Source organism: Oncorhynchus tshawytscha, linkage group LG12 (genome assembly GCF_018296145.1).
Source record: "Oncorhynchus tshawytscha isolate Ot180627B linkage group LG12, Otsh_v2.0, whole genome shotgun sequence".
Lineage (NCBI taxonomy): Eukaryota > Metazoa > Chordata > Actinopteri > Salmoniformes > Salmonidae > Oncorhynchus > Oncorhynchus tshawytscha.
Window position 1 is genome coordinate 53,322,907 of NC_056440.1, and position 27,621 is coordinate 53,350,527.

Here is a 27,621-nt window from a genome sequence, read left to right on the forward strand (position 1 = left end):
ATCTGGCTAAAAATACTTGAATCATTTATAGAACTCATTGCCCTTCATGTTTGTGAGGTCTGGGGTCCGCTCACCAACCAATAATATACAAAATTGGACAAATACCAAATTGAGACTCTACATGCAGGATTCTGAAATAATGTCCTATGCGTACAACACCAAATAATAATACCTGCTAATTATCAAAATCCAGAAAAGATACGTTAAATTCTACAACCACCTAAACGGAAGCGATTCCCAAACCTTCCATAACAAAGCCATCACCTACAGAAGAGCCCCCTAAGTAAGCTGGTTCTGTGGGGCTCTGTTCACAAACAGACCCCACAGAGCCCCAGGACAGCAACACAATTAGACCCACCCAGATCATTAGAAAACAAAAATATATTTACTTGACACATTGGAAGGAATTTACAAAAAAACAGGGAGAACTAGAATGTAATTTGGCCAGAATTCCTGACCACTGTGACTGACCCAGTATTAAGGAAATCTTTGACTATGTACAGTCTCAGTGAGCATAGCCTTCCTACTGAGAAAGGCCGCCAAAGGCAAACTGGCTCTCGAGAGAAGACAGGCTATGTGCACACTACCCGCAAAATGAGGTGGAAACTGAGTTGCACTTCCTAACCTCCTGCCCAATGTATGACCATATTAGAGACACATATTTCCCTCAGATTACACAGACCCCCCCCAAAAAAAATACAATTTTGATAAACTCATATCTATTGTGTGAAATACAACAGTGTGCTATCACAGCAGCAATATTTGTGACCTGCTGCCACAAGAAAAGGCCAATCAGTAAGATGCTGGAGGAAACAGGTACAAAAGTATCTATATCCACAGTAAAACAAGTCCTATATCAACATAACCTGAAAGGGCGCTCAGCAAGGAAAAAGCCACTGCTCCAAAACCGCCATAAAAAAGCCGGACTACAATTTGCATCTGCACATGGGGACAAAGATCGTACTTTTTGGAGAAATGTCCTTTGGTCTGATGAAACAAAAATAGAACTGTTTGACCATAATGACCATCGTTATGTTTCGAGGAAAAAGGGAGGATGCTTGCAAGCCGAAGAACACCATACCAACCGTGAAGTACGGGGGTGGCAGCATCATGTTGTGGGGGTGCGTTGCTGCAGGAGGGACTGGTGCACTTCACAAAATACCTGGCATCATGAGGTAGGAAAATGATGTGGATATATTGAAGCAACATCTCAAGACATTAGTCAGGAAGCTAAAGCTTTGTCACAAATGGGTCTTCCAAATGGACAATGACCCCAAGCATACTTCCAAAGTTGTGGCAAAATGGCTTAAGGACAACAAATTCAAGGTATTGGAGTGACCATCACAAAGCCCTGACCTCAATCCTAGAGAACATTTGTGGGCAGAACTAAAAAAGCTTGTGCGAGCAAGGAGGCCAACAAACCTGACTCAGTTACACCAGCTCTGTCAGGAGGAGTGGGCCAAAATTCACCCAACTTATTGTGGGAAGCTTGTGGAAGGCTACCCAAAATATTTGACCCAAGTTAAACAATTTAAAGGCAATGCTACCAAATACTAATTGATTGTATATAAACTTCTGACCCACTGGGAATGTGATGAAATAAATAAAAGCTGAAATAAATCATTCTCTCTACTATTATTCTGACCTTTTAATTTAATTTTTTTAATAAAGTGGTGATCCTAACTGACCTAAGACAGGGAAGTTTTACTAGGATTAAATGTCAGGAGTTGTGAAAAACAGAGTTTAAATGTATTTGGCTCAGGTGTATGTAAACTTTCGACTTCAACTGTACATATGAGATGAGTAATGTAGGATATGTAAACATTATTAAAGGGGCGTTATTTAAGGTGACTAGTGATACCTTTATTAAAGTGGCCAGAGATTTGAGTCTGTATGTTGACAGCAGCCTCTCTGTGTTAGTGATGGCTGTTTAACAATCTAATGGCCTTGAGATAGAAGCTATTTTTCAGTCTCTAGGTCCTGGCTTTGCTGCACCTGTACTGACCTTGCCTTCTGGATGATAAGGGTGAACAGGCAGTGGCTCGGGTGGTTGTTGTCCTTGATGATCGTTTTGGCCTTCCTGTGACATCGGGTGCTGTAGGTGTCCTGGACGGCAGGTAGTTTGCCCCCAGTGATGCGTTGTGCTGACCACACTACCCTCTGGAGAGGGTAATTGCCGGGCCAGGCGGTGATACAGCCCGACAAGATGCTCTCGATTGTGCATCTGTAAAAGAGTGTGCGCGTTTTAGGTGAAAGGCCAAATATCTTCAGCCTCCTGATGTTGAAGAGGCGCTATTGCATCTTCTTCACCATGCTGTCTGTGTGGGTGGACCATTTCAGTTTGTCCGTGATGTGTACGCCGAGGAAATTAAAACTTTCCACCTTCTCCACTACTGTCCCGTCAATGTGGATGGGGGCTCCCTCTGCTGTTTCCTGAAGTCTATGTAGTCCATCTCCTCTGTTCTGTTGATGTTGAGTGAGAGTTTATTTTCCTGACACCACACTCCTAGGGCCCTCACCTGCTCCCTGTAGGCCGTCTCGTCGATGTTGGTAATCAAGCCTACCACTGTAGTGTCGTCTGAAAACTTGATGATTGAGTTGGAAGCGTGCATGGCCACACAGTCATGGGCGAACCGGGAGTACAGGAGAGGGCTGAGAACGCACCCTTGTGCCAGTGCTGAGGATCAGAGGGGTGGAGATGTTGTCTCCTACCTTCATCACCTGGGGGCGGCCCGTCAGAAAGTCCAGGACCCAGTCGCACAGGGCGGGGTCAAGACCCAGGGTCTGTTATTTGTCACATGCGCTGAATACAACAGGTGTGACCTTATCGTAAAAAGCTTACTTACAAGCCCTCAACCAGCAATGCAGTTTTAAAAATACCACATCTTCCCATTGTTTACACTGCAAAAATTATATTAAGACACTTGCCAGTTGGTGCACGCATGCTTTGAGTACACGTCCTGGTAATCCGTCTGACCCCGCAGCTTTGTGAATGTTGACTTGTTTAAAGGTCTTGCTGACATCGGCTAAGGAGAGTGGTGCTCTCATGCATGCTTCAGTGTTGCTTATCTCAAAGCGAGCATAAAAGGCATTTATCTCTTCTGACAGGCTCGCGTAACTGGGCAGCTTACAGCTGGGTTTCCCTTTGTAGTCCGTAATAGTTTTCAATCCCTGCCAGAGCCGGTGTAGTAGGATTCAGTCTTAGTCCTGTATTAACGCTTTGCCTATATGATGGTTCGTCTGAGGGCACAGCGTGATTTCTTATAAGCGTCCGAATTAGTGTCCAGCTCCTTGAAAGCAGCAGCTCTAGCCTTTAGCTCAGTGCGGATGTTGCCTGTAATCCATGGCTTCTGGTTGGGAAATGTACATACGGTCACTATGGGGATGACATCGTCGATGCACTTATTGAAGCTGGTTGGATGAATCCCGGAACATATTCCAGTCTGTGCTAGCAAAACTGTCCTGTAGCATAGCATTCGCGTCATCTGACCACTTGCATATTGAACGAATCACTGGTACTTCCTGATTTAGATTTTGCTTGTAAGCAGGAATCAGGAGGATATAATTATGGTCAGATTTGCCAAATGGAGGGTGAGGGAAAGCTTTGTATGCATCTCTGTGTGTGGAGTAAAGGTGGTCCAGAGTATTTTCCCCTCTGGTTGCACATGTGACATGCTGGTAGAAATTAAGTAAACTTTCGTTCAGATCCTTCCCCCCCCTTTAATGGCATATGCTCATATATGGTACCAAGTCACACCCAAGATAGTATGACACGGCTGGAAAACAAAGATCCCCAGCTCTCACAGATAGGGGCTGCGTTTTCTTATTTTAGATGACATTGAATTAAAAATGTATTGAAGGTCCCCTAATTAAGGGACACTACATTTAAGCGGTTAAAAGTTACATTCGTGAGTTTTATTGACAAATTTTATTTTTAAAAGTCTGCCAAAGCAAAAAAACTAAAAACAATTAACTTATGTGGATGCTATAAGTACAAGAAAATGAATATCCAATAGTCAGTGACAACTGTTTGGAGTTGGTGACCGCTATGTGAGCTTATTACAGTATTATAGGCATGTTCTGGGATTTCCAATGATATATGTAGAATAACCCCTTAGCTCTTAATGACTTTTGTGTAGCTTTTGAGCCTTATAGAGCAAAACATGTTACACATGTGCATGTTCACGGGAGTCTTAGCTTTTCGTAGATAGCTTTAAATAGCTTGTAGCTCAAACCATTATGACTCTACATACATTTTTGTTTCAAAAAAGCCCCAGTCCCAGAGGAAACTCCAAAATTACACCGGCGTGGGACTCATTAGGTTAAGTCTAGCCTAATACTAGAATGTTTTGCAGCCATGTTATTTGAATGTGATTTTAGCTTATAGCAAAATGAACTGTACATTTATTTATTGAAGCACCTGACTTTTTATCATCCTGAGAATATTTGTCTTATAGTGTTGCCTGATAATTATTAATGGCATGTTGCAAAATACAAGTTGATGAAAAAAAATATTTGATCTGTGTTGTCATTTGTCTGCTTTCTTTTGATTATTTGAATTTAGTGAACAAGTTCATTTTAGTATGACATGTATAATTAATCATTTATTTAGTAACTAGTTCAACAGGCTTTTTTCGTTAAGAAATAATAATAATTTTTCTAGTTGAATAGACATGAAATAAATTGAGAAAACATGCCATTTTAAATTGGAGCTAAGTTTGGACCAACTTAAACATTTAAATTCAGGTTTGACACGGACAGAAAAATGTAGTGAACAAAAAAAGGCCGTGGAACCAGTTATTTAATAATAATTAGTTGAAACACCATGAAATGTTTTACAGTATGTGTCTCTCCATGACGTCAATATCATTTCATTTAGTTCATGCAAATAATGTGTCCCACTTACAAAAATTCCAGTCAGAGCGTACTTTTTTCTCTCTTCTCTCTGCCGCTGGTGTCACTGGGTAAAATGCAATTAGTAGTTAAGGTGGTAAAAAAAATACATTTTCACTTTTTTTTTCCTTTGAAGATTTCAGGTGCATTCTGTATATTGTAATATTGTTGCAGGGTTTAATCCATGTTGATATGCTCGGTCTCTGGGCACACTCCTGTGTTGCATTTGCAACACCTAAACTAAACACTGGAAGAACAGGTAGGAGATAAAGTAAAGGGGGAAATGGTGTAGCGAAAAAGTCACACATTCTTGTTTTTGATAGGTAAAACAGCTATTCTCCGTTTCAGACGTTGATGAGTGTGCCACACAGACACACACCTGCTGGAACGACAGTGTGTGTGTGAACCTTCCGGGTGGGTTTGACTGTATGTGCACATCTGGACCGGCTTGCAGTGGAGATTGTCTTCACGAGGAGGGCCTCAAGCACAACGGACAGGAGTGGAACCTCAGCCTGGACCGCTGCTCCCTCTGCTCCTGCAAGGTAGGGCTAACACACACACATTAAGGCAGCCCCCCACACCTCTCTGATTCAGAAGGATTGGGTTGAATGTGAAGGACACATTTCAGTTGAAGGCATTCAGTTGTACAACTGGTCTAGGTATCCCCCTTTCCCCTTTCCCAAAACACATTCTGCTCCCTCTGCTTCTGCAAGCTATAGGGCTAACACACACACACACTCGATCACACACACACACACACACACACACACACACACACACACACACACACACACACTTCTCCCTCTGCTCCTGCACACACACCATACCTACATGTGAGCCAACGCTCATCCAAGAATGCTCTCACATTAACACACATTACACATCACTGTGTTAACACAAACACATGCATGCATGTGTACACACACATACAACATATAGCTTTTCTGACATACACCCATCTCCACCTCACAACTACTTTGTTAGTGGTTACTACCTAGTAAACAGGAACAAAGCAAGAAAATATAGAAAGACATCCACAGTCACATAGATGAAACAACTATCTGCATACACACTCACATCTGGGTTCCCACTGTAACATCACACACACTTACCTCATAAAGTCAAGACAAAGAAAGAACACAGAGAACGACACACACTTCTACTCTGTCACACACACACATACATTCAAACTCTTTGCTGTTGTTTTTTCAGGTGAGGGACGATGACAATCTTAATCAACATTAAAATGACTAAAACAAAATCGGAACTGAGAAGAAATGAAGATAGACCTACATTTATAGTGTCTTTACTCTGTCCAGCTTGCTAACAGTCAGCTAAAAACTAGACAGTCAGGAAACATAAACAATTCCAAAAGTGATGGATCGAGGTCTATTGTTTGCTAAATTAGTTTGACACCCTGGTTTTATCAGGTCCCAGTACAGTTGGGAGGCGTGTACTGTAGAGGAGTTCACGAGCGGGTCCGGATCCAGAATTCTAAATAATGTCACAGGTCTGGGTTGGATCTGATATTGTTGTCACGATTCTCGGGTATGCGTAATTGTAACTGACCTGTCTGGAAGGACCCATACAGACCTGAACGGGACTGCTGCAGTAGAGAGTGAAGTTTTTTATTATTTATGCTGATGCTCTTGCTTTTCACGAGAGTGGCACATGTGGCTTGTTGTCGTTGTTGGCCAGTCATAAATCAGGCAATAGGCTATAGTCATAGAGCCTCTGTGTGTGGCAATAGTTAGGAAATATCTAATCAATTGAAGATGGAATTAAAATGACGGAATGAAAAGTTAAAGGAGAAGGATAGGCTACAACGACCAAGAGCCAACAGATAAGCTGCTCCTAAATATTCTGAATGGAGTTGTTGCTATTTGTAACTCTAGGATTAGAAAGCGCCTGCACTGCAGCCTCAATTACAGTGTTAATTTCGTCAATAAAAATAGTGACAAAAATATTCGTCAAACACCTATTTTTCAGTGGCAATTGACGAGACTATAACTGACTAAATAGACCCAGAAAAAATATAACTAAACAACAACAAATAATACATTAATTTCAGTTAACTGAAACGAGACTAAATTTACTATGCGACTAAAATCTGACTACTAAATGGACTGGACAATTATTTTTGGAGAGATTTGGAGCTTTTCAGTGATAAGCACAATTAATATTAGCAACACAGATGCACAGCGCAGTCATGTTGATCAGTGGAAAGGACACCTCACACCCAGCAAACACAGCCCAAGTGGTTCGTCCTTTAAAAGTTGCAATGTACTGCAGCACAGCTTGCGCGGTGGCGCAGAATCCTATGCACCTTATTTAAGTGCCAACCACTGGTACAATTAATGCTAGTTAGTGCTAGTTTGACCACCAGAGGGCATCTTTGAGAAGCATTTACAAGCCTTCAATTGTGGCTGTACTAGATCATTTTAAACCTTTTTTGTAAGAACATACTATATGGGGCTGATTTTAAGAAATGTTGCTTAATTAATTTGATTAATATTATGGTGTTTCTATTCCAAGAAAAAATGAAAAAACCCTCTGGGTTTCCATTAGGGTGGAAGGGAAAAGTTGGCGCTGTACAACGGGACCGTCGGGAGTAGGGTCCCCCGTGCAGTTTGATACCCTTGCCGGCCGCCACCGGGAGACCGATGAGGCGGCTTTCGGTTTTAATTTAGAATCCTTCAATCCTCTATATGTAAATATTGGCGGTGAGTCACGTCCTAATTTTCTATATACTGTAGGCCTACCGTAGGCGACATGAGTCTCACTCGTGTTTAGTAATGTGCTGTTAAAAGTGGTGTAGGTCTTATTTATTTAAGTAGCATATTGAAGTTAGAAGCAATAGCATTTGAAGCACAAAGTATCAAAATACAGAGAGGTGTTGGTAAAGGTATTGTATATTGCCCTGTTAGTAGCCCATAATGGGCTATTATAATACTGTACATGGTGTCCAGGTCTGGATAACCAAAACATGTATTTATTAAAGATTATCAGAAAGAATGTTGGTGCTTATTTATTTTGATCCAAAGCCATGAATGAGTGTGTCACTCAGCTTTATGTAGGTGCCGGGCTATATGACTGTGCCATCAACTTGATGATATATAACAATATTTTGAGGTTTATTTTGGTTATTTCTGGTGGATTAACCTGAAATTGCAACCAATCACGGCCAACCTAACTAAGAAATACATTTGACGCTAGAATTCTCCCCCTACCCTCCTTCTAGGCAAGTCTATTGTCCAGCTACCTGCTAATAGCCATAATGGCGCTGTACGACGTGACCATCTGTGTTTGAAAGAGTATTTTCCAGTTTGTTTACCTTCATTAGACAACTTTGTTCTAATATTTCTGTAATTCAGTGATATTTATTCCCATAGTAATTCATTATGGATCCATAACTAAATAAACATTGTCATTTTGAAAGATTATTTTTATCATTATTTTATTAATGAAAGCATAAAGATGGCATTATTAGTTACATTGTTGAACGTGCAGACTGACACTAAGAACAGCGGGAATGTTTCCATTATTAGTGCGCCCCTTAGTATTGCTCTGTGCTACCCAGTGTGGCGGGTTGGGGGTCCAGCCCCCCTCTCCCTTCCTCCTCCTCCCTTCCCCATGGACTAGGTCCATCTTCTGTGCGCGGCTCTGTGGCCCATCCTGTGGTCCCTGCCCTCGTGCCTTGAACCTCATGAGCTTTCAGTGGAGACAGCTGGAGAATTGCAAGGCAATCCCATTGTGCGCCACTCGGGAACCATGACCAATATATATTGTCCTGCTAATAACAGGGTTAATAATATACCTGTGAGAATATCCAAGAGGCTTTTATATAATTATTAATTATTAATAATCGCTTTGTTTCAAAAATAACTATTTTGTACATGATTTTGTTTTCAGATCATGTAAAATGAGCGCGATAAAGGCCATTTTTGAACATGGGGTGAGACATTGTTACTAATTTGTAAATAAATCTGTTTTGTTATTAAGAATTATTTATTTCTGTTTTTAGATGGAGGGAAATCAAAAACCTACTGTCATCTCATGGGTCTCCCAGTCGAGGCCGCCACAGGTATTGAACTAGTATCTGTAGCAACACAGCTTGCACTTCTATGCAGTGTCTTAGACCATTGCACCACTCAGGCACTGTACAATGTGACTGGTCAGGAGTGGGCTACAGTACTACAGCAATAGCAAAATAATCCTAATAAAATAAAATATTAAAAACCTTAGTGTAACAACAGTTTTAGTAAGTAATACTGAAGTCGTCCACAATTACCAGTTTCTATTTAGGTTTATGTTGCCCATTCATTGTCAGTCAGAGAAACAGTAGAATCCAAAAGCATAATCAGTGCTCTAACTCCCCCTTGCGCTGGTCTGGAGCAATGAAGTGGTGATATCTGCTGATGTGAAAAGGGCTTTATAAATAAATTGGATTGATACAAGGAGTGTGGGCTGACAGACTCGGCTCCGCCTCCAATTATACACATCGTTCAGGCGGTCCTTGCTTCACCTTAGCTAACCAGTCACACCAGCCTTCTAGTTTGCTAACCTTTGCCTGGTTAAGAAACACAAGCTGCATTAGGAAATAAAAAAACAATAGCAGAATTGAGTTTAATAATAAAACAGCAGTCTAGCTATATTTTTCTCTACTTAGTGTAGACTATATAAAAGTAGTCTGCCTTTGAATTTATAGTCACGCTCAACCCTCACCCTTTTCACACTGCATTTCATATACAGACTATGTAGCCACCGTTGCCAAGTCTCCCTCTTTTTTCCTCACAGAAAATGGCTTGATTCTAGCCTTTTGGCTACCGTTCAAAAGTTAGGACCCATAATATCGGCGCTAAGTTTTTTATTTTATTGTGCTTTCATAAAACATATCGTGGGCCGTTCTAAAACTTGGCTACTTGCGGACCGGACCATTAATCATTTGTTTAGGCTACACTGTTCAGTCATATTACCTCATTAGCTGTCTATAGCTAACAACGTGGAACGGGTTCGGCGGGAGGCAACGGCTTGGAACGTTCAGGTAGTAATATGCTATATAGAACAAACATGCCTCTGACATGATGAAGAAGGAATAACATCATCTCTATTCATGGAATTTCTATCTGCAATGTTCAAGAATGTTTTTCAACTGAATGTGACCCTCAGTAGCCTATATGCAAACATTTAGTTGCATATAAAAAGGGAAAAGGCATAGAAACAATTAATTGACTCAATTTCTCTTGCCACTATGCTATATCTGACTGGGTAAATAACGTTATTTTGAGTTCATGTGGAGACAGTGACTCAGACTTGAGCACTTGGACCAGGACTCGAGCACTGGGACTTGGACTTCAACCATAGGGATGCGTGACTTGACTTGGACTCGAGGACAAGGAGCTTGGGACTTGATTCGGACTCGAGGTTTAGTGATTCGACCACATCAATGGGCAGAACAGTCATTAGCTCCCATTCAAAGTCATCAGCTCCCATTCTACTTTTGGAAAACAATGGCCAGATATGTATTGTATAATATTATTCTTATATATGTTTGTCATATTTCTGCTGTTAGGAAGTATCATGCCCTGAGACTTAGGCCGGGATTCATTCCAAGGTGCGTTGTATAGCAGCACACTGGACAGCTGTTAATACGCATTTTAAAGGCAATTTCCAGAGTTTGCAGAGATCGCATGGTAAACGCTGCGCCTGTCGGCTCAAGTGTGAATTCCTTTTAAAAAGTCAAATTGTCAGCTGTCCATTGCGCAGTTCCATAACAAGCCTTGGATTGAATCCCGGCCTGAGAAGTACTATCTGATTGTGGATGAGGATGTCACAGCTCAGATCAAAAACACCTGCAGTATTGTCACTGAAGGATTCATCCTTCTGCTATGGAGAGAGCAAGGAGTAGGAGTGACAGTGAGATAGAGCTACAACTGAGCACGAGATAGAGGGAGGGGGGAGAAGTTGTATGACACCGAGAAATACAGAGGGAGAAGAAGATGGCCTAACACTGAAAGATGCGAATGGAGAGAGAGGAGGAGTACACAGTTTGACATAATAATAATAATTTATATTATATAACTTGAGACAAAAAGTACAGGCAACAACGAGAGGAAAAGAGAGGGATGAAGGGAGGACTGTGAGTGAGGTCCATGTACCTCGGCTGCTGTCTCTGTTTAGCCTCAGGTATCTGTGCTGCAGCATTTGTCAGGTTATGTGTCTCTGCAGTAGATCTAGTAGCCAAAGCCTAGCTCTCTGCACGACTTCAACACCTGATTTGTGTAGTGGGTCTCACAGCCTGGATTTCTTTATAAGGCTCCAACACCTGATCTGAAAATGGTCTCCAGCACAAAGATCTCACTTGTGTGTGACATGCAACTGATGTGCTACTGATATGCTAACTACCCATTGAGCACAGTCCGGCACAAATGTCCATGAATGTTATTTTTTGTGTAAAATTTGGTCTGTCTGCCCTGGCCTTGATTTAAAATGTTCACAGACGTCCGGACCAAATCTGAACGTATGTTTGGTTTAGATTTGGTCCGGACCAGTTTTGATTTCAACATCCACAGACTGATTGATTTGGCCCAAACATAGACGTCTATAATTGGTTCAGATCTGGTCTGAACCAATCATAGAAATTAATGTTTCACAAGTTTGGACAGCACAGTACAACACAGTACAGTGCAGTACAATACAGTTGAGCACAGCAGAGTACAGCACAATGCAGTACAGTAAAGAAAAGTACAGTACAGTACAGTATAATGTACTCTGTTGTACTATACTCTACTGTACTGAACTAAACTCTACTGTTCTGTACTCTACTGTGCTGTACAAACTTGTGAAACATAGACATCTATGATTAGTTCAGACTTTCTGGACCAACCACATGTGGGTCGTTTCCCCCTGCTCAGAGGTTGCATTCATCAACCAATGGTTTCGTGCCATGTCATCCATCAACTGTGGCATCAGGCACCATATTTCTATATAGCTGATACGTAATCTCAGTTAAACCAGAACTTAAGTCTTGTTTAATTCGTCAGATGCTCAATTCTGGGTGAATTCTGACCAATTCTGGGTAAATTCTACGTGATAAGAGAAGAAAGAATGAGGATCGGTACCAGAACTAAGAGCTTTACCAACTCATTAGAATAATAACCCGTGTGATTTGGAAGTGTTGACTTCTACATTTACAGTTTCACCTTTATGCAGACGCTCTTATCCCGAGCAACTTACAGTCAGTGCATTTAACTAAGGTAGATAAACAACCACATATCACATGCTTCAGTAACTGTTACTGTCATTTTTTCTGTTTGTCCAAAACCTTTGAACATGATTACTACCAGTTCTAAAGCTTTTGAAAAAGTAAACTTAAGTGCATGTGACAGTTGGGGAGAAATTATAAATATTGTATAAAGCAATCTTCAGTTAGCCCTATTTTATTTAAATTGGAATAACATTTTGGGAGAAAAAAATATATATATTTTCAACTTACATTTAAGAAACTAAAATGAACCTGTTTTCGGTTGTTTCCAGGGTGGTTGTTTCCTGTCTTTGTGTTCTCTGCACCAGATAGGACTGTTTCGGGTTTTGCCACGTTTGTTGTTTTGTAATTGTGTTCATGTTAAGTTTCTCATATTAAAAACCATGAACTCAAACCACGCTGCATTTTGGTCCTCCGTTCCTTCTCGCCTCTCCTCCTCAGACGAAGAGGAGGGGGAAAACCCTTACAGAACCACCCCCCTACCAAGGACCAAGCGGTGAGGTAACAGGCAGCAGCAGGGGCAGCAGCAGCAGGAGAGGCAGCACTATTTAGAGACATGGACTTGGGAGGAGATCCTAGACGGGAAAGGACCCTGGGCACAGCCAGGAGAATATCGCCGCCCCAAAGAAGAGCTGGAGGCAGCTAAGGCGGAGAGGCGCTGGTATGAGGAGGCAGCACGGCGGCGTGGATGGAAGCCCGAGAGTCAGCCCCAAAAATGTATTGGGGGGAGGCACACAGGAAGTGTGGCGAAGCCAGGTAGGAGACCTGCGCCAACTTTCTGTGCTTACCGGAGGGCGAGAGAGACCGTGCAGGCACCGTGTTATGCTGTGGAACGCACGGTGTCCCCAGTGCGGGTGCATAGCCCGGTGCGGTACATACCAGCTCCTTGTATCGGCCGGGCTAGAGTGGGCATCGAGCCAGGTGCCATGAAGCCGGCTCTATGCATCTGGTCTCCAGTGCGTCTCCTTGGGCCGGCGTATATGGCACCAGCCTTACGCATGGTGTCCCCGGTTCACCTGTGCCAGTGCGGGCTATTCCACCTTGCCGCACTGGCAGGGCGACCGGGAGCATTCAAACAGGTAAGGTTGGGCAGGCTTGGTGCTCAAGAGCTACATTGCGCCTGCACGGTCCGGTCTATCCAGTGCCCAGTGCCACCTCCACGCACCAGCCCTCCGGTGGCAGCCCCCCGAACCAGGTTGTCTCTCCGTCTCAGCCCTACAGGTGGTCCCGCCTGTCCAGCGCTGCCAGAGCCTTCCTCCTCTCCAGCACTGCCAGAGTCTCCCGCCTGTCCAGAGCTGCTAGAGTCTCCCACCTGTCCAGAGCTGCTAGAGTCTCCCGCCTGTCCAGAGCTGCTAGAGTCTCCCGCCTGTCCAGAGCTGCTAGAGTCTCCCGCCTGTCCAGAGCTGCTAGAGTCTCCCGCCTGTCCAGAGCTGCTAGAGTCTCCGCCTGTCCAGAGCTGCTAGAGTCTCCCGCCTGTCCAGAGCTGCCAGTCTCCCGCCTGTCCAGAGCTGCCAGAGTCTCCCGCCTGTCCAGAGCCGCCAGTCTGCAAGGAGCCGCCAGAGCCGCCAGTCTGCAAGGATCCGCCAGAGCCGCCAGTCTGCAGGATCCGCCAGAGCCGCCAGTCGGTCAGGATCCGCCAGAGCCGCCAGTCGGCCAGGATCCGCCAGAGCCGCCATTTGGCCAGGATCCGCCAGAGCCGCCAGTCGGACAGGATCCGCCAGAGCCGCCAGTCGCCCAGGAGCCGCCAGAGCCGCCAGTCGCCCAGGATCCGCCAGGATCCGCCAGGATCCGCCAGGATCCGCCAGAGCCGCCAGTCGGCCAGGATCCACCAGAGCCGGCAGTCGGCCAGGATCCGCCTGAGCCGTCAGTCAGCCAGAAGCTGCCAGAGCCGTCAACCAGCCTGAGTTATCTCTCGGTCCTGAGCTACCTCTCGGTCCTGATCTACCTCTCGGTCCTGAGCTATCCCTCGGTGCTGAGCTACCCCTCGGTCCTGAGCTACCCCTCGGCCAGGATCCGCGAGGGTCGCCACTTAAAGGACACTAAGGAGGTGGACAAAGACAATGGTGGAGTGGGGTCCACGTCCAGCGCCAGAGCCAGAGCCGCCACCACGGACAGATGCCCAGCCAGACCCACCCCTATAAGTTTAGGTTGTGCGGTCGGAGGGGGAGGGGGGGGGGGTACTGTCACGTTCTGACCATAGTTCTTTTTTGTTTTCCTTGTTTTAGTGTTGGTCAGGACGTGAGCTGGGTGGGCATTCTATGTTGTGTGTCTAGTTTGTCCGTTTCTATGTATGGCCTGATATTGTTCTCAATCAGAGGCAGGTGTTAGTCATTGTCTCTAATTGGGAACCATATTTAGGTAGCTTGTTTTGTGTTGGGGTTTGTGGGTGGTTGTTTCCTGTCTTTGTGTTCTCTAGGACTGTTTCAGGTTTTGCCACATTTGTTGTTTTGTAATTGTGTTCATGTTTAGTTTCTCATATTAAAAACCATGAACTCTAACCACGCTCTGATCCTTCTCGCATCTCCTCCTCAGACGGAGAGGAGGAGGAAAACCCTTACAGTTTTCAACATCTGGAAAATATGTATTTTAGATGTCTTTCCAAGGTAATTTTGCTCACTGCGTAACTAATCAAGTAAACATGAACTAGTTAGATTTTATCAGAATAGTGCAAGCTAATGCTAATTATAGACTTTTCATGACACTTGCCAGGCTTTAGTATTAAGTATATGCCTACCACAAAGTATATATTTGTACCTTCCATTGTTTACAATTTGACATTGTTATCAATCACATTGGGAACAAGGTGAACATTTTTGCAGCTTAGCTGTCAATCGCTATAGGCATGAGAATGTAAACCTTGCATTGGAAACCCTGCCGGGGAAAATCTCAGATATTAATTGGAATTGTCTAAGGCAGTGAGAATAATGTCAAGCTGAATAAAACTACATTAAATGTAAAGATTATGCAATATAACCATAGGGCTACACACAGAGGTATTCCAGTCAACCTTAAGTGGTTTCTCAGATAAAGACTAGGTCTATTTACCTCCTAGAAAGGCTGATTTTTAGGGTGATTGCCCCAAAATGTATTATTCTGTATTGAATTTGAGGTTGTTTGCATTATTGAAAGCTATGCATTTTTAACATTACAAACTGCATTTATTTGGTCAATACAACAATGCAGCATATTGCTGTAAAATGCCTAATTTCAAGGCTATTCCAAAACATTGTTAAAATGCACACAATGGGAATGATATTGCATGGCATTAGTCAGCCACCCATAGTTAAAATTAGCGGTGCTACTCATATCCGTAGCCATAACATTAAAAGGCTAACGCTAATAAAGCTTGGATATTAGCACCACGAGAGTTACTAGCTACTGTAGTGAGACAATACGTGCTGATAAAATATTGGCTAAATATTATGAAAGTACATTTATACATTTTGCCACAGACTTTTCAGGAGGGCTCCTGAGTGGCGCAGAGGTCTAGGGCACTGCAAGTCAATGCAAGAGGTGTCAGTATAGTCCCTGGTTTCAAATCCTGGCTGTAACACGTCTGGCAGTGATTGGGAGTCCCAATTGTCCATAGTGCACAATTGGCCCAGTGTTGCCTGGGTTTGGCTGTGGTAGGCCGTCATTGTAAATAATAATTTGTTCTTAACTGACCTGCCTTTTTAAATTATATAAGGTTGTTGTGCTCATTACCAAGCTAGCAAGGGCTCAGTATGGCCAGTAAAATGGATCATAACGTTTTCACTGATAAAGAGCCTGGGATCTCTGTCGAAAGAGTTGCGCCCATGGCCTTGATCAGATATCCAACACAAAACCATAACCTCCTAAAAACACTCCTCTTAAAACGTCAATGACAAATTGTAATCAGTATTGTTGTAAATGGCCTTGCTCAATGAATTGTATTTTCCTCTATAATGGTTATAACCTTCTGTAGGAAGAGTGAGTGTAACTGTTTAAATACGACTGTAGGCAGTTAGGTAGGGTAGGAGGCATACCAATGTGTGTGCATGTCTGTGTGTCTGTGTTTGTATGTGCACTTAAGCAATCACTAGAAAAATATTAAGATGTCAGTAATCAAACTGTATAAGTATTTACAAGCAAAACCAGCCAAGATTACGATTTGTACAACATAACTGCAGTCTTACAAACTTTGTGGGTGGATGGGATGTAACTGGCCTGATTATAGTAGTTCATTAGACATTCGGGAAGAAAGGCCTCAAAGTTCCAGACCTGCTGGGAATGAGGATTATTTGCTTGTAGAACTATTTCGATTTTTTTTTAAATTTGGGGTCAAACCCATTCTCACAGCGTACATAGAACATGATCCAAAGTCATCGGCATAGACTGCTGGACCGACCCAGGCCATGGCCTTGACATTCCTTTGTATTCCTATGCATTTACTTTGTCCCCAGGACGGGCGCACCTTCTGCAGGAGGAGAGAGTGTGACTGTGTGGACCCTGAGGCAGACCTGTTCTGCTGTCCTGAGTGTGACTCCAGAAAGTCCAGCCAATGTCTGCACCAGAGTGGACACACACTGTACAACAGCAGAGACTCCTGGATCTACAGCTGCCAACAGTGTCGCTGCCTGGTATCTACACACACACACACACACACACACACACACACACACACACACACACACACACACACACACACACACACACACACACACACACACACACACACACACACACACACACACACATTTGCATCCATATACACATGCTTGAATTCACATACAGACACACAGACATGCGCACACACACACACATTGGTATGCTTCTTATGAACTTTGTTGTACACAAACACTCTCTTGTTCACACACGCACCCGTCTCCTCTGATCTTTTTTTTCCATATTAAAACAATCTACAATCTACTTGCAGTGAAGACGCACAACATTTACATTACATTAAGTTATCTAACAGACTCCCATCCAGAAAGACCCACAGAAGCAACCAGGGTCAACGCCCTGCTCAAGGATACGAAGACAGATCTTCCACAAGGTCAAAAACCAGCAAACTATCAGCCACCGGCCCAATCTCCCAAGCTCCCAACCGCCAGGCTACCAGCCCTCAACATTTAGCAGTGGCAAGAAATCTGTGCAATCACTTTAGCTGTAAAGCTCCAAGTCTCGAAACTTGCGTCGTTTTATATATCAGCTAATACACCCTGTCTCCTCTGATCTTGATTGCGTGTCTTTCATGAGCACCACCCAGCTAATTATTATGGCTACCAGGAAACAAAGCAGATCCTTGCATGCTAATGAGACGGGCTGTAAAGAAGCCTGATAACCGAAGAAGAAGCAGATGTTACCATCTCGATATGAAATACAATTATATTTTTGGTGGCCTAGGGTTTGTGTGTGCGTGTGCGTGCGTGCACCTGCATTTGTGAATGTTTGTGACATCTTTGCGTGTGTGTGTGTGTGCATGTGCATTACCTTATTCTGGTGGACCTGATAATTAGCGGGCTCTGACAGCTGTGCAATTAGCTAAGCAATGCTGCCGTGAAAACACAGATCCCAGAATCAGCATGGCACCGACAACCACTCTAATTTGCCCAGCCAGCCTTCAAGTGTCATCAGAAAGGAAGAAAGACATTCTAAGGCCTTAGACGCAGGTTTCACTACTGTAGGCTATGGCCAAACCTTCAAGTGACTCACAACAAGAGAGACAGGGAATCTACAGTGTGAGCCTGTGATATTAAACTGATATTATAAACTGGGTGATTCGAGCCCTGAATGCTGATTGGCTGACATTAATTTTTTCTGCTCTAATTACATTGGTAACCAGTTTATAATAGCAATAAGGCACCTCAGAAGTTTGTTCTATATGGCTAATATACCATGGGTAAGGGCTGTATACAGGCACTCCGCGTTGCGTCGTGGGTAAGAACAGCCCTTAGTCATGGTATATTGGACATATACCACACCCCCTTGGGCCTTATTGCTTAAGTATATGTCGGTGATCAAAGCCATAGTACTGATCCCACTATGTCAGCCATCAGGTGATTCACATCAGAGAGCTGCTTAGACACTTGTCTCTGTACTTCTAGCTTTATCCGTCCAATATGGTCTTACAATACCCCATAGTAGTCATCTCAGGGTCCAGCGGGACTGTTCCAAACAATTGTCCATTGTTTTTCTTCCATTCTCCTCCAATCTCTCTCTCTCTGTCTGTCTGTCTGTCTGTCTGTCTGTCTGTCTGTCTGTCTGTCTGTCTGTCTGTCTGTCTGTCTGTCTGTCTGTCTGTCTGTCTCTGTCTGTCTGTCTGTCTGTCTGTCTGTCTGTCTGTCTGTCTGTCTGTCTGTCTGTCTGTCTGTCTGTCTGTCTGTCTGTCTGTCTGTCTGTCTGTCTGTCTGTCTGTCTGTCTGTCTGTCTGTCTGTCTGTCTGTCTGTCTGTCTGTCTGTCTGTCTGTCTGTCTGTCTGTCTGTCTGTCTGTCTGTCTGTCTGTCTGTCTGTCTGTCTGTCTGTCTGTCTGTCTGTCTGTCTGTCTGTCTGTCTGTCTGTCTGTCTAGGAGGGAGAGGTGGACTGCTGGCCCCTGGCGTGTCCAGTGTTGGTGTGCAAGTACTCTGCCTTGGCAGAGGGCGAATGTTGCCCGCACTGCGTCACTGACCCCTGTCTGGCAGACAATATTGCCTACGACATCATGCAGACCTGCCAGGACCCCGCTGGGATCACCCGCCTCAGCAGTGCCACGTGGCCCATGCCAGGGTCACCCTGCACCACCTGCAAATGCAAGGTGACAACAATAACAACTCATCTCTTACCTGACACAGACACACATACACACACAGGAGCATGCAAAAACACATACAAATGTACACACACACTCACACAGTGAATGGCAAGCTTTTCCTGCACCTCCTGCAAGTGCAGTATGTACAGGAACACTAACACACACAGCTGTGTCACCTGCAAGAACAAAGTACGCAACCCTAACCTAGGCCGGGATTCAATGCAAGGCGCATTATAGGGCAGCATACTATACAGCCGATAATGCACCATTCATGGTAACTGCTGCACATGTCGGTTCTATAGTGTAAGTGCCCTTTTAACGTTTGTTGAATCCTGGCCCTGACCTCACCTTGCATCACTCACACATGGTAGCATACGCAAACATGCAGAAAAAGAATGGAACTAACTACCTGTTTCTCTTCTTTTTTTTTCATATTCCCCTTTTTATTTGCTGCCGTGGTCAGAATGGAAGTGTGTGCTGCTCGGTGGAGCTGGATTGTCTTCAGAACAACTAAACACTCCTCTTTCGGTAGCCGTACTCTTCTCCTCCTCTCCAATAGCTCCTTTCTTCAGATCCTAGACTGGCCACACTGTTTGAGGACCCTACCTTTGGACCTTTTACCACACATGCTCACAAACACGCACATATGTACGCACACACTCTGCCTGGGTTAGGGCAGTGGCTAGAGCTGTGTGTCCATACTGGTTCTTCAAGCAACACTATATCACTGACAAATTGAGAGATGGAGTGTCTGTCTGCTACACAACTACAGGAGGAGACCAACCCACGTATAACCTTTCCCTCACTCACCCCCTATTTGCACCCTTATCAGTGTGTTCTGTATGTTTGTGTGCCTGCGTGTGGGTATACCAGGGGTTCCCAAACTTTTTTGGCTCACAACCCCATGTTGATTAAAAATAAATTGCAACTCCACAATGTAAGAAAGTTATGTAATCAAGGGACAGTGTTTTTTTAATTGTCGCTATGACAGTCTATTAGAAATCAGCCTGACAGTACTTTTGAAAGTATTTCAATGTGAAGGAAGTATGGTTTGAATTGACTGAAATGCATCTGATATGTGTTGGGAAGTTCAGAAGATCATCAGGCAATAATTTTGTATGATCTTCTGTGTAGAAAACATTCATGTTAATTTTATTTTTCCCCCAGTCTGATTTACTGCCAGGTCCTGTCCAATCTGTTCTAATGAGTCCTGTGTAACATGGGCATTGTGGAGGGAAACAGAAGACACATGAGTGGTCCTGAGAATCGGATGTTTGATGGGGTCATAGCATTCGTAGGAAGAAAACATAAACTTCTCTGTTTATTACAACTGCATCTAGCGGCTACCAGCGCAATTTTTCCCCCCCAGAGACTTTCTCAAATAAAATTATATCGGTCGCATACACATATTTTGCAGATGTTATCGCAGGTGCAGTGAAATGCTTATGTCTCTTGCTCCAACAGTGCAGTAATACATGATAACACAGACAAATCCCCCAATATTAAAATAAAGAAATTAAGAAATATCAGAACGTGCAATGTCAGAGTCTGGAAAATAAACATTTTTTTTTTAAATGTTATTTAACCTTTATTTAACTAGGCAAGTCAGTTAAGACCAAATTCTTATTTACAATGATGGCCTACCAAAAGCATGCGTGGACGGGGGCTGGGACTAAACATTTAAATTAAATAAAAAATATAGGACAAAACACACATCACGACAAGAGAGACACCACAACACTACATAAAGAGAGACCTAAGACAACAACATAGCATGGCAGCAAAAAAAGATAATACAGCATGGTAGCAACATGACATGACAACAACATGGTAGCTGCACAAAACCTGGTACAAACATTATTGGGCACAGACAACAGCACAGAGGGCAAGAAGGTAGAGACAACAACACATCATGCGAAGCAGCCACAACTGTCAGTAAGAGTGTCCATGATTAAGTCTTTGAATGAAGACATGGAGATAAAACTGTCCAGTTTGAGCGTTTGTTGCAGCTAGTTCCAGTCGCTAGCTGCAGCGAACTGAAAATAGGAGCGATCGTGGGATGTGTGGGCTTTGGGGACCTTTAATCGAATGTGACTAGCAGAACGGGTGTTGTATGTGGAGGATGAGGGCTTCAGTAGGTATCTCAGATAGGAGGGGAGTGAGGCCTAAGAGGGTTTTATAAATATGCATCAACCAGTGGGTCTTGCGACATGTATACACAGATGACCAGTTTACAGAGGAGTATAGAGTGCAGTGATGTGTCCTATTGGGAGCATTGGTGGCAAATCTGATGGCCGAATGGTAAAGAACATCTAGCCGCTCGAGAGCACCCTTACCGGCCAATCTATAAATGACGTTTTCTGTAATCTAGCATGGGGTGGTGAAAGGGGAGCATTTACAGTAGAGCAAACTACGTCTAGATTTAACCTTAGCCTGCAGATTTGATATGTGTTGAGAGAAGGACAGTGCACTGTCTAGTCAGACTCTCAAGTACTTGAATGAGGTGACTACCTCAAGCTCTAAACCCTCAGAGGTAGTAACCACACCTGTGGGGGGAGAGGCATTCTTCTTACCAAACCACATGACCTTTGTTTTGGAGGTGTCCAGAACAAGGTTAAGGGTAGAGAAAGCTTGTTAGACATTTAGAAAGCTTTGTTGCAGAGTGTTTAACACAACATCCGTGGAGGGGCCAGCTGAGTACAAGACTGTATTATCTGCATATAAATGGATGAGGGAGCTTCCTACTGCCTGAGCTATGTTGTTTATGTAAATTGAGAAGAGCGTGGGGCCTAGGATCGAGCCTTGGGGTACTACTTTGGTGACAGGCAAAGAGAGAGATAGTTAGCAAAACCAGGTCAAAGTCCCTCAGAGACACCAATACTCCTTAGCCGACCGACAAGAATGGAATGGTCTACCACAGTTGGCAGTGGCTTCTGATTAAATTAAATTTTCACAGAAACGTTTGTTGCAATTTCGATGAGGATCTCTTGTTCAGATATTGGTAAGTGGACTGGAGGCAGAGCATGAAAGGGATAACGAATCCAGTTGTTTGTGTCATCCGGGGGGCAGGTAGCCAAGTGGTTACAGCGTTGGGCCAGTATCCGAAAACTGACAAGGTAAAAAATCTGTTGTTCTGCCCCTGAACAAGGCAGTTAACCCAAAATGTTCCCAAGTAGGCTCTCATTGTAAATAAGAAATTGTTCTTAACTTACTTGCCTGACCTGATTTGACATTGGCCGTAAACTCGAGTTCATTTGCACACAAAAAAAATCATACAATGTGTGTTTTCCTTGTTAATGCAGACAGAGAAGAGCTCCAACTTCTTAATCATAGTCTTAATTTTGTCCCGTACGTTGAATATAGTTGCGGAGAGTACCTGTAATCCTATTTTCAGATCATTCAGGTGAGAAAAAACATAATCCAGATAGGCCATGCGTGTGAGAAACTCGTCATCATGCAAGCGGTCAGACAAGTAAAAATTATGGTCAGTAAAGAAAACTTTAAGCTTGTCTCTCAATTCAAAAAAATGTTTAAATACTTTGCCCCTTGATAACCAGCGCACTTCTGTATGTTGTAAAAGCGTTACATGGTCACTGCCCATATCATTACATATTGCAGAAAATACACGAGAGTTCAGGGGCCTTGCATTAACAAAGTTAACCATTTTCACTGTAGTGTCCAAAACGTCTTTCAAGCTGTCAGGCATTCCCTTGGCAGCAAGTGGTGGATGCTGCAGTGTACCCAAGTGGTGTCGGGAGCAACTGCTTGCATGCGGCTTACCACTCCACTATGTCTCCCTGTCATGGCTTTTGCGACATCATTATAGATACCAACATGAGCAGCAGCTATGTTTGGCTACATACGGACCATTAGTGGATTTCCCGCGAGTGAGTAATGGTTAATGTGATTGCATGTTAATTATTTGACTAGGCTACCTGTATTTGACATTGTGTTGTTATTTCGCTGAACATTAGATGGTTTAATGGTTTTGGCAGTGAAATGAGGCTACTCAGACGAGAAAAAAAACTCACTCAAATGTATAGCCCCATTGGGAAATATAAATGGACTGTTTGAAAATGTGAAGAAAGAAAAGTCAAACTATTAAAAAATATATAAAATGTGATTCACATTTTTGTTTGCCGTACCCCCGACGGCATTGTGCGTACCCTAGTTTGGGAATACCTGGTCTACCATATCAAAAGCTTTCGTAAAGTCAATAAAAATAGCAGGACAACATTGCTTAGAATCAAGGGCAATGGTGAAATCATTGAGGACCTTTAAGGTTGCAGTGTGTTGTGTATAGACAGTATATTAATAGAAAAGATGTGTAAAGAAGTAGTTATATAGGATGAGCCTTGTCTATAATGCAGTATATAAATGTTCAGTACCAGTTAAAAGTTTGGACACACCTACTCATTCAAAGTTTTTTCTTTATTTTGACTATTTTCTACATACAAAACTATGAAATAACACATGGAATCATGTAGTAACCAAAAAAGTGTTCAACCAAAAAATATATTTTATACTTGAGTTTCTTCAAAGTAGCCAACATTTGCCTTGATGATAGCTTTGCACACTCTTGCCATTCTCTCAACCAGCTTCATGAGGTAGTCACCTGGAATGCATTTCAATTAACAGATGTGCCTTGTTTGAGCCAATCAGTTGTGTTGTGACAAGGTAGGGGGTATACAGAAGTTAGCCCTATTTGGTGAAAGACCAAGTACATATTATTGCAAGAACATCTCAAATAATCAAAGAGAAATGACAGTCCATCATTACTTTAAGAAATGGAGGTCAGCCAATCTGCAAAATTTGAAGAACTTTGAAGCTATATGCGATATGACGAATCTGGCTCTCATGAGGGCAGCCACAAGAAAGGAAGATCCAGAGTTACCTCTGTTGCAGAGGAAAAATTCTGAGTTACCAGCCTCAGAAATTGCAGCCCAAATAAATGCTTCACATAGTTCAAGTAACATACACATCTCAACATCAACTGTTCAGAGGAGACTGCGTAAAGCATGGTCGAATTGATGCAAAGAAACCACTACAAAAGGACCAATGAGAAGAAGAGACTTGCTTGGGCCAGGAAACCCGAGCAATAGACATTTGATCTGTGGAAATCTGTCCTTTGGTATGATGAGTCCAAATTTGCAATGTTTGGTTCCAACCGCTGTGTCTTTGTGAGACTCAGAGTAGGTGAACGGATAATCTCTGCACGTTGGTTTCCAACCGTGAAGCATGGAGGAGGAGGTGTGATGGTGTGGGGGTGCTTTGCTGGTGACGCAGTCTGTGATTTATTTAGAATTCAAGGCACACTTAACCAGCACGGCTACCACAGTTTTGTGCTTAGTGGGACTATCATTTGTTTTTCAACAGGACAATGACCCAACACACCTCCAGACTGTGTAAGGGCTATTTGACCAAAAAGGAGAGTGATGGAGTGCTGCATCAGATGACCTGGCTTCCACAATCACCCGACCTCAACCCAATTGAGATGGTTTGGGATGAGTTGGACTGCAGAGTGATGGAAAAGCAGCCAACAAGTGCTCAGCATATGTGAGAACTCCTTCAAGGCTGTTGAAAAAGCATTCCTCGTGAAGCTGGTTGAGAGAATGCTAAGAGTGTCTACTTCGAAGAATCTCAAATCTCTTTGATATGTTTCACACTTCATTGGTTCCATGTGGTATTTCATAGTTTTGAGGTCTTCACTATTATTCTACAACGTGGAAAAACATAAAAATAAAGATAAACCCTTTGAGTAGGTGTGTCCAAACTTTTGACTGGTACTGGTATGACGTGGACAAAATGGTATGTAAACATTGTTCAATTGACCTGTGTTCAATGACTATATACATAGGGCAGCAATATCTAAGTTGCAGGGTAGATTACCGGGTGGTACTGGGCGGCTTGTGGTGACTATTTAACAGTCTGATGGCCTGGAGATAGAAGCTGTTTTTCAGTCTCTCGGTCCCAGCTTTGATGCACCTGTACTGTCTCCACCTTCTAAATGGTAGCGGGGTGAACAGGCCGTTGCTCTGAAGTCCTTGATGATTATATTGGCCTTCCCTTACGGAGGGCATAGCTGGTCTGTTTGTACATGTCCATGTTCCCAGTCACAGTTTTGCATGAATGCTGCCATCTATCCACGTGTCTTGGTTTGGATAAGTTCTAATAGTGGGAACAACATCCTCTATGCACTTCCTGGTAAACTCAGTCACTAAGTTCGTGTATACAATTTTACTATTCTCGGAGGCAACCAGGAACATTTCCCAGTCTGCGTGATCAAAACAATACTGAGCATAGATTCTGATTGGTCAGACCAATGTTGAACAGTCGTTACAGTTTAAGTTTCTGCCTATAGGAGGGGAAGAGCAAAATTGAGGCATGATCTCATTTACAGTGCCTTGCGAAAGTATTCGGCCCCCTTGAACTTTGCGACCTTTTGCCACATTTCAGGCTTCAAACATAAAGATATAAAACTGTATTTTTTTGTGAAGAATCAACAACAAGTGGGACACAATCATGAAGTGGAACGATATTTATTGGATATTTCAAACTTTTTTAACAGATCAAAAACTGAAAAATTGGGCGTGCAAAATTATTCAGCCCCCTTAAGTTAATACTTTGTAGCGCCACATTTTGCTGCGATTACAGCTGTAAGTCGCTTCGGGTATGTCTATCAGTTTTGCACATCGAGAGACTGAAATTTTTTCCCATTCCTCCTTGCAAAACAGCTCGAGCTCAGTGAGGTTGGCTGGAGAGCATTTGTGAACAGCAATTTTCAGTTCTTTCCACAGATTCTCGATTGGATTCAGGTCTGGACTTTGACTTGGCCATTCTAACACCTGGATATGTTTATTGTTGAACCATTCCATTGTAGATTTTGCTTTATGTTTTGGATCATTGTCTTGTTGGAAGACAAATCTCCGTCCCAGTCTCAGGTCTTTTGCAGACTCCATCAGGTTTTCTTCCAGAATGGTCCTGTATTTGGCTCCATCCATCTTCCCATCAATTTTATCCATCTTCCCTGTCCCTGCTGACGAAAAGCAGGCCCAAACCATGATGCTGCCACCACCATGTTTGACAGTGGGGATGATGTGTTCAGGGTGATGAGCTGTGTTGCTTTTACGCCAAACATAACGTTTTGCATTGTTGCCAAATAGTTCAATTTTGGTTTCATCTGACCAGAGCACCTTCTTCCACATGTTTGGTGTGTCTCCCAGGTGGCTTGTGGCAAACTTTAAACAACACTTTTTATGGATATCTTTAAGAAATGGCTTTCTTCTTGCCACTCTTCCATAAAGGCCAGATTTGTGCAATATACGACTGATTGTTGTCCTATGGACAGAGTCTCCCACCTCAGCTGTAGATCTCTGCAGTTCATCCAGAGTGATCATGGGCCTCTTGGCTACATCTCTGATCAGTCTTCTCCTTGTATGAGCTGAACGTTTAGAGGGATGGCCAGGTCTTGGTAGATTTGCAGTGGTCTGATACTCCTTCCATTTCAATATTATCGCTTGCACAGTGCTCCTTGGGATGTGTAAAGCTTGGGAAATCTTTTTGTATCCAAATCCGGCTTTAAACTTCTTCACAACAGTATCTCGGACCTGCCTGGTTTGTTCCTTGTTCTTCATGATGCTCTCTGCGCTTTTAACGGACCTCTGAGACTATCACAGTGCAGGTGCATTTATACGGAGACTTGATTACACACAGGTGGATTGTATTTATCATCATTAGTCATTTAGGTCAACATTGGATCATTCAGAGATCCTCACTGAACTTCTGGAGAGAGTTTGCTGCACTGAAATTAAAGGGGCTGAATAATTTTGCACGCCCAATTTTTCAGTTTTTGATTTGTTAAAAAAGTTTGAAATATCCAATAACTGTCGTTCCACTTCATGATGGTGTCCCACTTGTTGTTGATTCTTCACAAAAAAATACAGTTTTATATCTTTATGTTTGAAGCCTGAAATGTGGCAAAAGGTCGCAAAGTTCAACGGGGCCGAATACTTTCGCAAGGCACTGTACCAAAGGGAGGGTGGGGGAGGGCCTTGTAGCCATCTCAGATCAGGGAGTAGCAATCTTCAAGCGTGCTCGATGAGCAAGTAGCACAGAAGATGTGTTGCAAGAACTTCGGTTTGGGCTTTCTTCAGATTTTCTTTATTAAAGTCCCCAGCTACAATAAATGCGGCTTCAGGATATTCGGTTTCCATTTGGCAAAAATTCCAGTGTAGTTCATTGAGAGCTGTCGCGGTGTTGGCTTGGGGGGACTATAAATGGTCATGACAATGATCGAAGAAAATTCTCTTGAGAGGTAATGCAGTCGTTATTTGATGGTGAGGTATTCCGATCGGGCGAGAGAAAGCGAGAGAGAGGTGCTAGTCAGCAGCTTCTCATCCCCCTCCCTCTCTCTTTCTTTTTATTCACTAGGGCTGTGAATTGCCAGGAACCTCACAATACGATATTATCACGATGCTTAGGTGCCAATTCGATATGTATTGTGATTCCATATGTATCACGATGTATCACGATTCTGTATGTATTGCAATTTGATACTGATACTTATTGCAAACATAGGTTTATTGCTGACATTGGCTTTTGCAGGGACAAGAAAGAGCAATGAGAAAACAAGTTTTGATCAGTCACAGAAACAAAAGTGCTGAAAACATTTTGGATCACCATTTAAAAAGAAATGAGAAATACCAGATTTT

At 43.2% G+C, this 27,621-nt stretch overlaps 1 protein-coding gene across 1 annotated transcript in view; it reads left to right on the plus strand.

Moving 5' to 3' along the window:
• LOC112232151 (protein kinase C-binding protein NELL1-like) overlaps positions 1-20,465 on the plus strand; it is a 439,953-nt gene extending 419,488 nt beyond the window's left edge. The window contains exons 17-20 of the mRNA XM_042330745.1: positions 5,242-5,435; positions 16,582-16,758; positions 18,689-18,913; positions 19,374-20,465. Of these exons, the coding sequence (XP_042186679.1) occupies positions 5,242-5,435; positions 16,582-16,758; positions 18,689-18,913; positions 19,374-19,424 (647 nt within the window). The 3' untranslated portion in view covers positions 19,425-20,465. The remainder of the gene's footprint in view (positions 1-5,241; positions 5,436-16,581; positions 16,759-18,688; positions 18,914-19,373) is intronic.
• Positions 20,466-27,621: the final 7,156 nt, after the last annotated feature.